Below are 13,974 nucleotides of genomic sequence, written 5' to 3' on the forward strand. Positions count from 1 at the left end.
AACATTTACTTTGAAATGAAATTAGACAAAACATGCAAGACTTACCTCGTAATCTCGTGTTGTAATGATGTAATCTTGTAATCCCAAGCCAGATTTTTTATATCTTTCAAGTATATTTTTCATGCTACAAAAAATCAATCATTGTATATTTTATACTCTTTCTCTCTCTCTGAGACCTCTCTCTCTCTCTCTCTCTCTCTCTCTCTCTCTCTCTCTCAAACACACACACACAAACACACACTTTATAAATATTTTTAATTACTAATATTGAAACTCATCTTACATACGTATTATCATAGATCTATAAGATAGATCAAATCTCTACGAAAACAAGACTTAAATAAAGAAATGGAGACCTTTTCAATCGATAAAACATGATGTAGAGCTAAAATTTTGATGTAGAGCTTTTAAAACTCACCTTACAATATGTGTGCATAAATTTGGATGTATATATTCAATTTTTGAGGACATAATCTATTTAGAAACCAAAAAATATATTTTTCCTTGATATTTTTGACAAAATATGAAGAGTGGAGATGAGGAGAGAGGGCACAGCTAGAGAGCACACCACAAATGACTGATTGTACACTAGATTGTTGAAATTATAGAATATATACAAACCCTTTTAGGGTTAGGGTTAGGGTTAGGGCATCTAATCCTTCCCTTTATAGCACTCTATTGGATTAGTGCTATGCACATATGATCACATGATGTTGAGCATGGTTTCTTAATACTTTTCCTCAAGATCAATGTCATGGTTTCTCAATAGAAACATTTTGACAATTTTCAATTATTAAAAACAAACTTTCTTCGTATTTAGCATCAGTATCGGTGTCGAAAAGTGGCCCATGTCTTGTAGTGTGAAGTGGTATTTGTGCCAAGAAACTACTATTAAACTTCAGAGAAACAAGATGTTTCAAAGTAGTACTTATTGTTTGTCAGTATCAAGTGGTCTATCTAATGGAAAATACTATTATTCTTAGTGTAATACCGGTATTTCACTCCTAGGTAGCAATACTATTATATTATTAATAACACTATTAAATTAAATATAAGATGTTGGAAAGTAGTGACTATTTTTTGTTGGTATGAAGTAGTATCTATTGGTAAGAAAACACTTTAATATTATTAACACCACTACCAATGTACATGCTAGAAGGTAGTGCTTTTTTGTATGTCGGTCAATTGGTATATGCAATGAAAATGACTATGGTTAAGCTTACTGTAGTATTTGTATTTCACTCCTAGCACTACTATTTTATTATTACTATTAAATCAAATACAAGATGAAATCTAGTGCTTATTTTCTATTGGTATGAAGTGGTATCTACCAATACGAAACCACTATTATATTATTAACACCACTACTAATGCAGATAGCACACGTTAGCAAGTAATGACATTAGTAAGATGTACTTTATCACTTTTACTCACTAAAATAACAATAAATTTCTATAGTGACCTTTTCTATTATGTTATGATTATTGTCAGAGTCAACTCTAACACAGGCATGTGGAACGAGAAGAGTGGAGATGAGGAGAGAGTACACAACTAGAGAGCACACCATAGATGACTTAATACACACTAGATTTAGTTGAAAATGTAGAATATATACAAACCTATTTAGGATTAGGGTTAGGGCATCCAACCCTTTCCTTTATAGCACTCTATATGTGTTAGTGTTATGCACATGTAATCACATGATGTTGAGCGTGGCCTCTCAACACCTTCCCTCAAGACCAACATCATGAAGTAAGCCTTCTCTCAAGATGATGATTCTAGGAAATCAAAGAAGGCCTAAGCATTACATTCCATCACACCCCTTTAATGGGAATGTCCTTCCTCTAAGTCAAACCAAGAGCTTGTCAATGTTTCTCAAAAAACTCTTTACCGAGTGGTTTGCTAAAGATGTCTGCAACATTCTCTTTGCTATCACAATGCTATAGCGTGATGTCACCAAGTAACACTCTTTCTCTGATAAAGTGCTCTTTGAAATCAATGTGCCTTGTCTTGGAGTGATATACTGGATTCTTAGACAATGCTTGGGCCGATTGTGCTTGATTATCATAGTATATTGTTATTGACTTTGATTCATCAAAGAAATCTATTTTTTACAATAGTCTTCTGAGCCATATAGCCTCACATGTATCTGTAGTTAGTGCTCTATATTCTCCTTCAATGGAAGACAAAGAAACATCTGGTTGTTTGTTTGACAACCATGATATAGCACCTTGACCAAGAAAAAATGCATACCCCTATACTGTGATCTCTCAGTCTAATGATCTCTGGCATAGTCATTGTCACAATATCCATGCAACCTTGGACAAATTCCTCTATATTCTATTCCAAACTATCTTGTACCTCTGATATATCTCAAGACTCTTTAGGCTAGATCCCAGTGAGACTATTTTGGATTTGTCATAAGTTGTACTAGTGAGCTTACTACATAACAAATATCTGACCGTGTGATAGTCATATATATAAGAGATCCAATGAGGCTGTCGATAGTACCAGTCATTGATAATAGGATTTTCTGAATCTTTTGTAAGTTTCAAACTCTCTTCCATGGGAGTGGCTGCTGCAATCTTGCAATTTGTCATATGAAACTTCTTTAGGAGATTATCAGCATATCTCAGCTGACTCATAAAGGTGTTGTCTAAATCTCTCTAGAACTCAATACCAAGACAATAGTGCATAAGTCCAAGATCTTTCATGTCAAAATTTGCAGATAAGTATTGTTTCAATCTTTTGATGAAGCTACCTTTTTTCCTTATCACAATCAGATCATCTACATACAAAAGTATGATAGTAATGTCTTCTCCTTGAACTTTGTAGTACATAGTATGACCTGCATTGGATTTTATATATCCCAAATTAGTAAAATACTTGTTGAATTCTATTGTACCAACTTTTGGGTACTTGCTTTAAGCCGTAAAGACTTTTCTTGAGATCAAAAACCTGATCCTCCTTCCCTAGTTCAACATAACCTGTTGGTTGCTGCATGTAGACTTCTCATCTAGGTAGCTATTGACAAAAGCATTCTTGACATCGAGATGGTACACATTCCATCTGTTGAGTATCCCTACTGATATCAAGGACTGTATGGAATCCATCTTTGCTACTAGATCATAAGTCTCAACCTTGACCATATTGCTCTGCAAATTCTTTTGCAACTAGTCTGGCTTTGTATCTTTTAATGTTTCCATCTAGATTGTACTTCACTTTGTATACCCATTTGTTTACTATGGTCTTCTTTCTTAGTGAAAGGTCGCATAATTCCCAAGTGTTAAATTCTTCTACAAAGCTTCCATTTCTTTATTCATAGCAGCTTTCCATTCTGGTTTGCCAACTGCGTCTTCGAAGTACACTACTCTTTTGTAGCCATGATGCTAGTCATAAGATCATAGTTGGTGGTTTCAACCTGAATTCCTTTACCTTTTTGATCAAATGTCAATCTAGCTGGTAGTTTGCTTTTCCTAGTAGACTGTCTGAGTTATTGTGGCTCTTCTTGTGGTGCTTTTAGTAATTCTTGCTCTTTTTTATCAACCTTTTCTTTGGGTGACTAAGTAATCAGTGCATCTATCTCTTGTATATTTGAGGTTATTCATTCTGATTCCTCATCAAAGATTACATCTTTGGAGATAATGACCTTTCGGTTGATGGGATCATAAATTTATATGCTTTGCTCTCTTCACTGTAGCCAACCATGATGCATTTACATGACTTCGCATCTAATTTTTTGTGATGATCATCATATATTTGAACATATTCTATGCAATCAAATATGGGAAGGTGCCCAATGCATGGCTTGTGTCTAGTGAATGCTTCATAAGGTGTCATATCTTGAATCGGTTTGGTCAGAGCCGATTAAGCAAGTATTAAAGTGCCATTCTTCCTTTCAACTCTTGCATTCTACTGAGGAGTATCTGCACATGTGAATTGTCTTTGAATGCCATTATTTATGCAAAAGTTCATGAATGCTGAAGACATATATTCACCTCCTCTATCTTATCTATTGACTTTAATATTTCTGCCTATCTAGTTTTCTACCATGGCTTTGAATTCTTGAAACCTAGAAAACGTTTCATATTTCTCTTTCAAAAAGTAGACTAAATCAATATTTTCTATAATCATCGACGAAAGTCAAGTAGTAAAGTGAACCATTGATGCTACGGGTCTGGGCATGACCCTGTACATCTGTATGAATCAAATCAATAATACCTCTTGCTCGAGAGGTGCTTCTATTGAAATTAGTTCGCTTTCCAATTGCCATAATCTGATTTCTTAGCTCTATCAAGCTTTTGAAATTGACATGTCCATATCTCTTATGCCATTTTGTGAAAAGTGTTATTTGTTGCAGTTAAGTTAACATGGCATGAAAATCTGATATTGTAGTTAGCATTTTGAACAAGCATCCTTCCTTGAATGCTTTTCCTACTAGCTGATATCTTCTGGATTTTTCTATGATCATGCATTCATCTCCATCAAGGATGACTCAATAGTTGTGTTGCATCATCTGATCTACTGACAAGATTCTTACTCATGTAGATGGCATTCTTATGTCCTTCTAATGGTTTCATCTCTTTGAACCATTCTTGATGCTTTGTTATATGAGATAATGCACCGCTATTGATGTACCAATGATCTTGATCTGCTTGGTTGACTTGATAACTAAATTTCTTTTTGAAGTGCAATCTATGTCACGATACACTATTTTAGTGTGTTGCATATCCCCGTTTGCAAGGAACATATTCTCAGGTTCATTTGTATAATGACTGTGATTGGAATGTCCACTGCGATGATTTCCTCTTTCTCGAAAATTTCCTCGATTGCTGTTGCATTGACTGCCTTGATCGTACTGTTTCTTATGGAAATATATTTCATAGTTTTTAAACTTATGACAACAATTGCACTGAATGTTTGACACATTGGTAGATTTATTTCCTCGTCCTTGGGACCTTTCTCGATTGGAATGATATTCTCTTTGTTGATGCTGAGGCTGATGTAGATGTTGATTTTGACTTTGATGCTGATTTTAACTTTGATGCTGACCACTTTGCTAGAATGATCTACCTCTGCCTCTACTTTTATCTGAAGCTATGAATGCTTGATCATTGAAATGACCTTTACATGCATGAATGGCTTGCGTCCTGAGCTCCTCACCAAGTAAAACTGAATGTAGTTCTTCCAGTGTCGAAATTTGCCATTGAATGGCAATAGTCTCAATGACTTGAACCATTTCTGTGGGATTCATGGTCTCTCCTACTGTTGCGAGTTGATTGTTATAATCCTTGATCTTGAGTATGTAAGCACGACTGGTTTCACTACTATTGTGGAAACTCTAGTTGATTTGGTTTCTTGGACTCATAGAGAGTTTCGAACATATCCCATGCTTCTTTTGATGTCTTGGTTGTATTAAGCTATCCTAGCATGACATCTTGCACATTCTTATTGATTAGATGATATGCATATTTGTCTTGTTAGATATGCTCAATGCCCCAGCCTTCTGGTAACCACCAGTGGTCCAAGGTGCTCAATTTGTAAGGCCCCCATATGAGGAAAAGCCATGTGTGAGCCTGGGACATTGGATGGATCTTGACTTACATGTCAGATGAGGTCTATCAATGAGACCGTTGATGGTAGAAAGGTGATTGTGTGAGAGGTCCTTATTCTTGCTGGGGCCTTGGGGCCAACTAGTCCCCAGCTGGGGGGTCCCAAGGGGGCCAACAGATCTTGTTGGCATAGGAGTAAGGAGGAACAACTTGTATGAGCTAAGTGCTCTTATAGCCACCACTGGAGTGGGCACAAGTAGACTTTGGCACGAAAGATTCGGCCACATCAGATTTGCAGTGTGAAAGGAGATGTAGAAGTAAGGTATGGTTGCTCACTTACCTGTAGTAGTAGAAATCAAAGAACCATGTGAAGCTTGCATGATGGGTAAGCAACATAGAAAGGCATTCCCACAAGAAAGCAAGAATAGAGCAAACGCTCCTCTAGGGTTGGTGCATGTTGACTTGTGCGGTAAGATGCCTACACAGGCCTTGCGGGGATCTTCCTATTTTTTATTGATTGTTGATGACTATAGTAAAAAGATGTAGGTGTACTTTCTTTGCAAAAAGGCTCAAGCTCTTGGTAAATTGAAAGAATGGCTACAGCTTGTTGAAAATGAAATAGGGAGAAAAGTGAAGAAAATCAAATCGGATGGTGGTGGTGAGTTTGTTTCTACAAAGTTTGGAGATTTTTGCAAGAGCAAAGGGATCAAGCGACAAATGACAACACTACATACGCCTCGGTAAAATTCAATTGTTGAATGCCGAATGTAGACCACCATGGAGATGGGGAGGTGTATGTTGAAAGGTGTTGGACTGCTAAATCCTTTTTGGGACTGAGGCTGTCAATACTGCGGTTTACATCCTTAATCATACCTATACAAAGGCACTCAAAGGTAAAACACCACATGAGGCTTACAGCAGTAAGAAGCCATCTATCTCCCACTTTAGAACATTTGGGTGTGAATGCTATGCGCATGTACTAGACAAAGAGAGAAACAAGCTACAACCAAAAAGCACCAAATGTATATCCACATAGCTAGAGGTTCATAATTAAGCATGGCACTTGGACTCAAATCAAGGCCATGGGATAAGATCCACAACTTCCATTAGTCTCCCCTTTAAAAAATACTTCCCCTGAAGAAACACAAGACATAAAAAACACACTATATATATTTCAGGGATGACCTAGGGTAGAGGACCCTTACTGACTTATACACATAGTATTTGGAAGAGGAAAATGACTTTAAATCCCATTCATCACATTGTTATCACTATTAAATGACAATGAGCCAACAATGACTCTACCATTACATTTTCTTTGATTATGGATGACTTGCAATCATCTTGGAGTTAGACTGTTTTCTTGTAGCACTAGTCCATCATGTGACCAAGAATTTTACAATAGCTATGTCTCTTTTCTCTATCTTTGGTGAGTTACAACTACGAAGAAATATCAATGTCAAGCTTATGCCAGTCTTTGTTCATAAAGATAGCTACCATCTCTTCATAGAACATTTCTCATCATGATTTCAAAGCTTGAATAGTGTCCCTAAAGGGTTCTTCATTGAGGTTATTAAGAAGGATACTCCCAAAAGTAGATGGAAAAACTATAATATTCAAGTCAAATCTATAAGCAGATGGCATGTGGGCCATGAAACTGTCAAGCAAGAAATGATGCTGATATAAGAAACCAAATCTTGTAGTGCAATGGATAGCTAGACTTGAGCTATAAAAGTACTTTTTGCCAAGGTATTAGGTCCCAAATGGTAGACAACCAATTTGTCCTTTGAAAGGATTCATCATCTTATTGTTGACCTCCTTAAAAACCTTAGCCAAAGAGAGGAGATAAAGGGGGGTCTTAAATCAACCACGTGCTAGTATGAGGGGACCGTAGGAAACATTTGGAAGCTTTTTCAGAGAAATCAAGTCAAAGTCATGGAGAAAGCAAGTCGACATTGTGGAGAGAGTAAGAATCTGAGAAGTCAAAATTGCAGTTTTTGACTCAGAGAAGATGAAGAGAAGCCCATAAGAATTGGGAGAAATAGAGATAATGTTGACCTAAATTGGAAGTGATGGTGTCAACTAGCATTTGGACCACGAAAAAAAAGGGACTAAACTTTCAATGTCAATGGCTTGGCAATGACTACAACCTTTTCCAAGCCAAGCAACTATAGAAATAATAGATGATGACACAAGCTATTATCAAATCAGTATAATCCTTGAACTTAATATCATCCGGTGGAGACAAAGTTAGTGGGGAAGTGAATTTGAGCTTGTGATCTTAGAGTATATTGGCCTTTGATTTGGCCTCCATGTGGTGGCACATCACCCAAAGCATGTCCATCTTCAAAAAGGGAACCTTGATCAAAGGCTTAGGTTAGCATTAAAAAACGTGTGACTATTTTGCAAAAGAATGATGAACCTGTAGGAGCGGCAAATTAGTCCAAGAGATCAAGTCTCTCCTATGGATCTATGTGCATCCTTCTATATAGTAATTCCAAACTTGTGTACTATGATCCTATGGGCGTATCTAGCTTTGTCCCTTCTTGCACAAGGGTGCAACTGTCATGCAAGCTGATTTTCTTGAAGACCACTACTCAACGAGATACATTCGACACTTTGGTACCAATTGTAGAATCAAGGTAGACAAGGTAATGAGAGAGGAGACATGTAGGGACATAACTCACTGGATTGCTTGTTATCTCAAGGAGATTTCATGTGCTAGATTTGTAGGCTTGCTAGTCTTATCTTCCACGTATGCACACACACACACATACACCCCTCATTAATGAGGTCACACATGAGTCCAATCTAATCTAATCTATTCCTTCACACTCTCAAGGGATAGACCCGCACACACATGGCCTTGACCCTTCACATACCACAAGGGAAAAACCCAACATGGACATCAATGGGCAAATATCCAACATTAGAACCAATAAGGGCAACAACATCTAGAGGAGCAAGGACATATATAGATAAAGAGCTACATCGGATCCCACAAGCTCTGCACCGCAAGTGTCATGCTTGAATACATACCATACTCTAGAGGGGATCTCTCTCTCTCTCTCTCTCTCTCTCTCTCTCTCTCACACACACACACACACACACACACATATGTGTGCACATGTGCATACATACACTTGCATGCACACACACATACGCCAATGCGAGCACACACGCACACCTCACACACACCCACCCACTCCACTAATAAATACATATAGCATGACATGATAGCTTAGTTAGCATGTCATTCCCATTCATAGGGCCTTGATGCCACATGCTAATGCAATATCCATGAAGCAACACTTATGACATGACTTCAAGGCTCTTATGAAAGTACAAATGGAAAAATCCACAAAGATATCAATAGGATTTGGCCAAGAAATATTTGTATCCAATTTGTCATTTTGTGTTATATTGAGACTTGTGTTCTCTCTATGTTGCATCATAAGGTGAACACGAAAGTGCTAGACATGAGAAGAGTAACTCCACTCAAAACATGAACTCAAGGGGATTTTTAATACATGTCTCAAAAAAGTCATATCTAACTTGTGTATGAAAGTCTTTTAGCATCACATGTATGCTTACCTACCCGTAAAGAATTCCTATCCAACTTCTGCATGAAATTCATTTAGTCTCACATGAGAGCTACCCTGCCCTCTATTTGCTATCATGCCCTATTTGCCTGTAAGACATATGGAATCAATAATAAGTACCCTTCTAACATTCCTAACTCACAGAATTTAGAAACCAAGAGACATGTAGGCTACTTCCTCTAGACTAACTTATTGAATATGAATTGACTAAGAAAGAAGCATGTTTTGAAAGATTATGCTTAACATGTTTGAAATACATTGGAGGCTATATATTATACATTGTGCTGCACAATCCAGTAATGAACAAGATGAAAATCACTCTTAGTTCCATGAAGCATGGGGGTTATAAGCATGCTATCTCTTTTTTTAACTACCCCCCATAGCTCCATGATCGATATGAATAAGCTCATCACTCTTGGTTTTGATGTGGGGGGTTATAGACATGGTTTTCTCTTTTTTTGGTTTTCATGTGGTGGGTTATAAGCATGGTTCTCACAATGAGCGATATGGGAAAATTCTCTCTTTTCTTATTTCCATGTTGACATGGTTCTCTCTTGTTTCAATGGCATAGAACTCTCATGATGAGAGATGGATCTCTCTTTCCATGTGGAAGGATATGGGCATGGTCCAAGGAAGCTGATGCTAGTAGATTAGAGTGCTTTGACCATGTCACATAGCTTGTCAATGCATCCTAAGACACCGTACATGTCATCCCTTATGCTTCCAACATTCTCCCATGTCAAGGTTCCTCCTCTTCCCATTTTCTAAATGCCTTTTGTCAAGGCCATCAACCAATCATAGCTTTGGGATTCAGTGGAGCCCCAATCATAGCACTTAGTATGACCTCGAATAGTGATGATAAGAGACCTCATTCATTGCAATTGATTAAGGAGCCCCAAAGCAAGGCGATCCAAACGCGTTAAACTTGAGAAGTGGCAATGGGTGAAACCTGCAAGAGAACAAATCCGATAAGTCGTGCAATTGCAATGAGCAGGTATACGAGCAGAGAGGAAGAGGGAAAGGCAAGCAATGAAACAAACAGGCAGGGAGGGGAATGTCATACGGGGAGGGAGGAGAAAGGGGGGATGAGGGAAGCAAAGATCGATGGGAGAGGGGGAGAGGGATGGAGGGGAGAGAGAGGAAGGAAAGGAAGGTGGAAAAAACGAAAGAATTGAGGAAGAAAGGAAGGCAAAATAAGAGGAAGAAAGAGGCAGAGACCGCCATAGCTCGAGCTTCGTCAAGCTCTCCACTCTAAAAGGCAGCGACCGCCATAGCAGGAGCTTCGTCAAGCTCTCCACTCTACAAATTAACACATCTCACCAAGAAGGAATGAACACACTCTTCTTGAACGATGATCACGATGAGGAAAAGAAGGAATGAACAGTTACTTTGAAGGTGGGAGATTTTCTTGTTCTTTAGAAAACAAAGAGAAATTTTCAAAAATAAATGTAAAATAATAACACGTGGCTTCATGAGAGGCCAAATTTCTTTATGTCACAATGCTACCTGCCTAAAAATCTAGTCGAGAGCCCTATGCTTGCTAACTATTCTAAATCCTCTATCCATCTTTCTGAGAATGAGGGAATCTCTTCTTAGATTTTTTCATTGGAGTCTTCGCAACTTCCATCGAATCTCTATTGTTTCAATGGCAACAAGGGCTGCGGCACTGCCAATATGGCAATCTTCTAAGTAACCCCAAGTCCGACCCAGAGGAGATCCAAATTGAAAGGTTTGCGCATCAAAATATGGCATTGCTCCACAATCAAGCATCAATCAACATGTGGGAAAATCCGATGATTGCCACGTGTTATCACGAGATAATGAGAGATTTCCGAGCTTCGATCTCCAAATTGTTGTGGTTTATAGGCGTGATGGGTGAGAAAAAATCGAGTAGGCGTTGTACTGACATTGTGAGATGATAAAACAAAAGGTAATCGAAACTTTGTCGAAGCTTCAAGGTTGACCTTTTGGTGGACAGCGTGAACGAAGCTACCCATTAGGGCTGAGTACATTTGTCTCCCTGGGGTCGAAGCACATAAGCATCGCAGGCTTTGATCTTTCAAAGGAAAAACATTGGCGAGTACGGTAGTTAAAGAAGCTGCGAGAAAAATACCTGGAGCTGCAAAACTCATAAAGTCTTCCTGTGGACGAGAAGATGATGAGGGCTACTTCGGCGTCGCAGAGAACCGACAATTCGTGAGCCTTCTTAAGCAACCCGTTTCGGCGCTTCGAGAAAGTGACTTGCCTGCTGGGGGTATTCTCGATTCTGCGGATCTGAATTTTTCCGCGTGCAACGGAGAAACCCTCTGTGATGACGTGCTTAGCACGGGAGACTTTATCTTTACGGGTGGTCTGATGAGGAGGGTGATGGAGAGAGGGTGTGCCATGATTAATACTACTCGGATCTTGGACGACAATGCTGAGGTCGGACATGGTAGGGGCGGAGGGCGACGCAGTGGAGGCTCCGTAGAGATGAGATGAGAAGCTACGTAGTACGTTGCTACGTTGCTGGCTGCGGAAGTTTGGCTATGGCTTTCTTATCACGTGGCGAATACCGCTTGCGTTGAGAAGCGGTTTTGCTATTAACTGGACCACCAGTACACTTGGGTTGGTGGCGTCCCTTTCCCCTTCCCATTCAGGGTAGTTAGAGAGAGCCTCGACAAGTCCGCCATCGCTCCTGTAACTGGTTCCACCGAACAGCGTCGGGAAAAGTGGGCGGTTGGGGCCGGGCGTCCCACCCCTCCGTTCGAGGATGCACGCCTATGTGACGGTCTCCAAATGTTCTATGGTTTGTTCACGCACCCTGCATTCGGAGCGGGGGCATCCCACCCCTCTGTTTGAGGATGCATGCCTATCTTGCGATCTCCAAACGTTCTATAGTTTCTTCACTCACCCTGCAGTTCCTTGTCCGATGTTTTGCAGCCTCCAAATAAACTATCCCGTACCCCATCTTTCCATGGTATGGGGCCAGCCTCTTAAACACCCAAAGCACCCGCGCAAGTCAGAACACTAGTAGGGGCTATAGCATACACACTACCAGTGCAGCAGGTGGGTGGCAAATATTTTGCATGCGTGGCATCATGTTGTGGGTTCAAGCCCCACATGTTGTAGATGTATTTAATTTATGAGAAGAAACCTCCCCGCTAAAGTGCTTGGGTTGAGGGGAATTGGCGGCCCAAGTGTGTGATCAATGGCACCTCGATGTGTTACAGTGTTATCATATTTTTTAGCAGCTTGGGTGGGCACAACCTCGCTGTGTAACCGGCCTCCCTCACTCTTGGACATATTGGTACAAAACTATCCATACAATCTCAATGGGTTCCTCAAAACCACTTGTCCCTCAGGATGCCTTTATTGGACATGTTATCACCAACCTACCACCCTTGACAATCGAGATACATCTTCTTCCTCACAAATTACCTCTGCAACACTATTAGCTAGTCATCAACTAGATGACAAGATAATGGAGAAAAATAATGGAGAGGAGAGAAAAATAAAGGAGAGATAGCCATCACTATCAAGTAGCCATCAACTAGAAGACAAGATAATCAAGAGGAGAGAAAATGAAGGAAGAAGAATGAATGATGGATGAAAATGTAATTCTCGTGAAATCAATGTAAGAGAGAAAAGCTCAGCCATACTTTGTATCTTCAAATACTAATGTCTTTAGTGTTGGTATTTCAATGTGTGTCCTCGAGTGTGGTGTGAGAGTGGTGTAAGATATTTGGTACTTGGAGTCCTTGAAGGGTGAGGTGACCTTTTAGAGTGGAGATCATGGACATGACAACATCTATGATGTGGAGATCATGGACATGACATCATCTATACTGTCAAGGATGAAGTCCATGGGGCTATATGTATGTGGCTTATCTTCATTTATCAAACAGAATTCATTCATGTGGTTTCCCTTCTTTCTGTCATGGCTACATTCTTTCACCCACCTTAGCATCGTGTCCCTACAGTGGTATCAGAGCAGTGGTATCAGAGCAAGATCTGAAATAACCCTTCACATGTCGTTGTTTGACCTTTTTGGTTTTGGGAGATATTCCTCTTCGTTGTTTCTACTCGAGCATGATGCTATTGACCTTCATACTTACGTGATTTGCTTAGCTTCCTACTCCAACTGCATCACCCCTTCTTGTAGGAACTTCTTGATCGATTGGCTACTAGAGCTATGCAAGAGTTTTGTTGATGTCATGACCAAGAATAGACAAAAAAACAATGGTAGATGGCACTTCACAGTTGAATCAAGATGTAGGCCCGGATGGAAGCTAGGATCAATGAGTCGAACTCTTCACAAAGTATGCTTGGCTAAAAAATAGAAAACACACAAGAGAAGGATGGTGATGTTCATTCCCTAGGGCACCAACTCCCTTTAGAGAGAATACCTATGAGTATGAGATGAATTTAACATTATGCCATGAGTAAAATTTATTCAAATTAGCATGATTGTGTTCTACACTAAAAGAGCTTCAAATATGTCTTTAAACCTTGAAATTTGAGTACCACATGAAAAAGTTACATGATTTTGAAAGGAGTTGGGTATTTATATTTTAGTGTATTTATGAAAAATATGTACAAATCTTTTTTAAAAAAAATTGAAGTATTAACCTTATGCTTTGTTGTAGGGAGGACTGGAAATAGTAATATTTTCCCCTTGCATATTAAAAAATTTTGTAGGAAATCAATGAATATTATATATGGACCTTGCCCACCCATACCCTAGATTTTGGATGAGGGTGGTAACGTAATACATATTGAGTTGGCGCCACGAGGTTTGTTCAATGACATGACATGTCAATGTGTTTCTTCCAATAAGA

The 13,974-nt window shown here is 39.2% G+C and overlaps 1 protein-coding gene across 3 annotated transcripts in view; it reads right to left on the reverse strand.

The window, feature by feature from the left end:
- The window catches only part of LOC147887329 (agamous-like MADS-box protein AGL11), a 31,695-nt gene extending 20,058 nt beyond the window's left edge, over positions 1 to 11,637 (reverse strand). For all 3 annotated transcript variants that reach the window (XM_087394768.1, XM_087394767.1, XM_087394769.1), the window contains exons 1-2: positions 11,268 to 11,637; positions 46 to 124 (exon numbers count right to left, since the gene is read on the reverse strand). In XM_087394768.1, coding sequence (XP_087250894.1) covers positions 46 to 124; positions 11,268 to 11,587 — 399 coding nt within the window. In that variant the 5' untranslated portion in view covers positions 11,588 to 11,637. The remainder of the gene's footprint in view (positions 1 to 45; positions 125 to 11,267) is intronic.
- Between the last annotated feature and the right edge of the window lie 2,337 nt (positions 11,638 to 13,974).

The sequence above is a fragment of the Dipteris shenzhenensis genome, chromosome 23 (genome assembly GCF_047967505.1).
Source record: "Dipteris shenzhenensis isolate YYH24624 ecotype China chromosome 23, Dip_SZ_1.0, whole genome shotgun sequence".
Lineage (NCBI taxonomy): Eukaryota > Viridiplantae > Streptophyta > Polypodiopsida > Gleicheniales > Dipteridaceae > Dipteris > Dipteris shenzhenensis.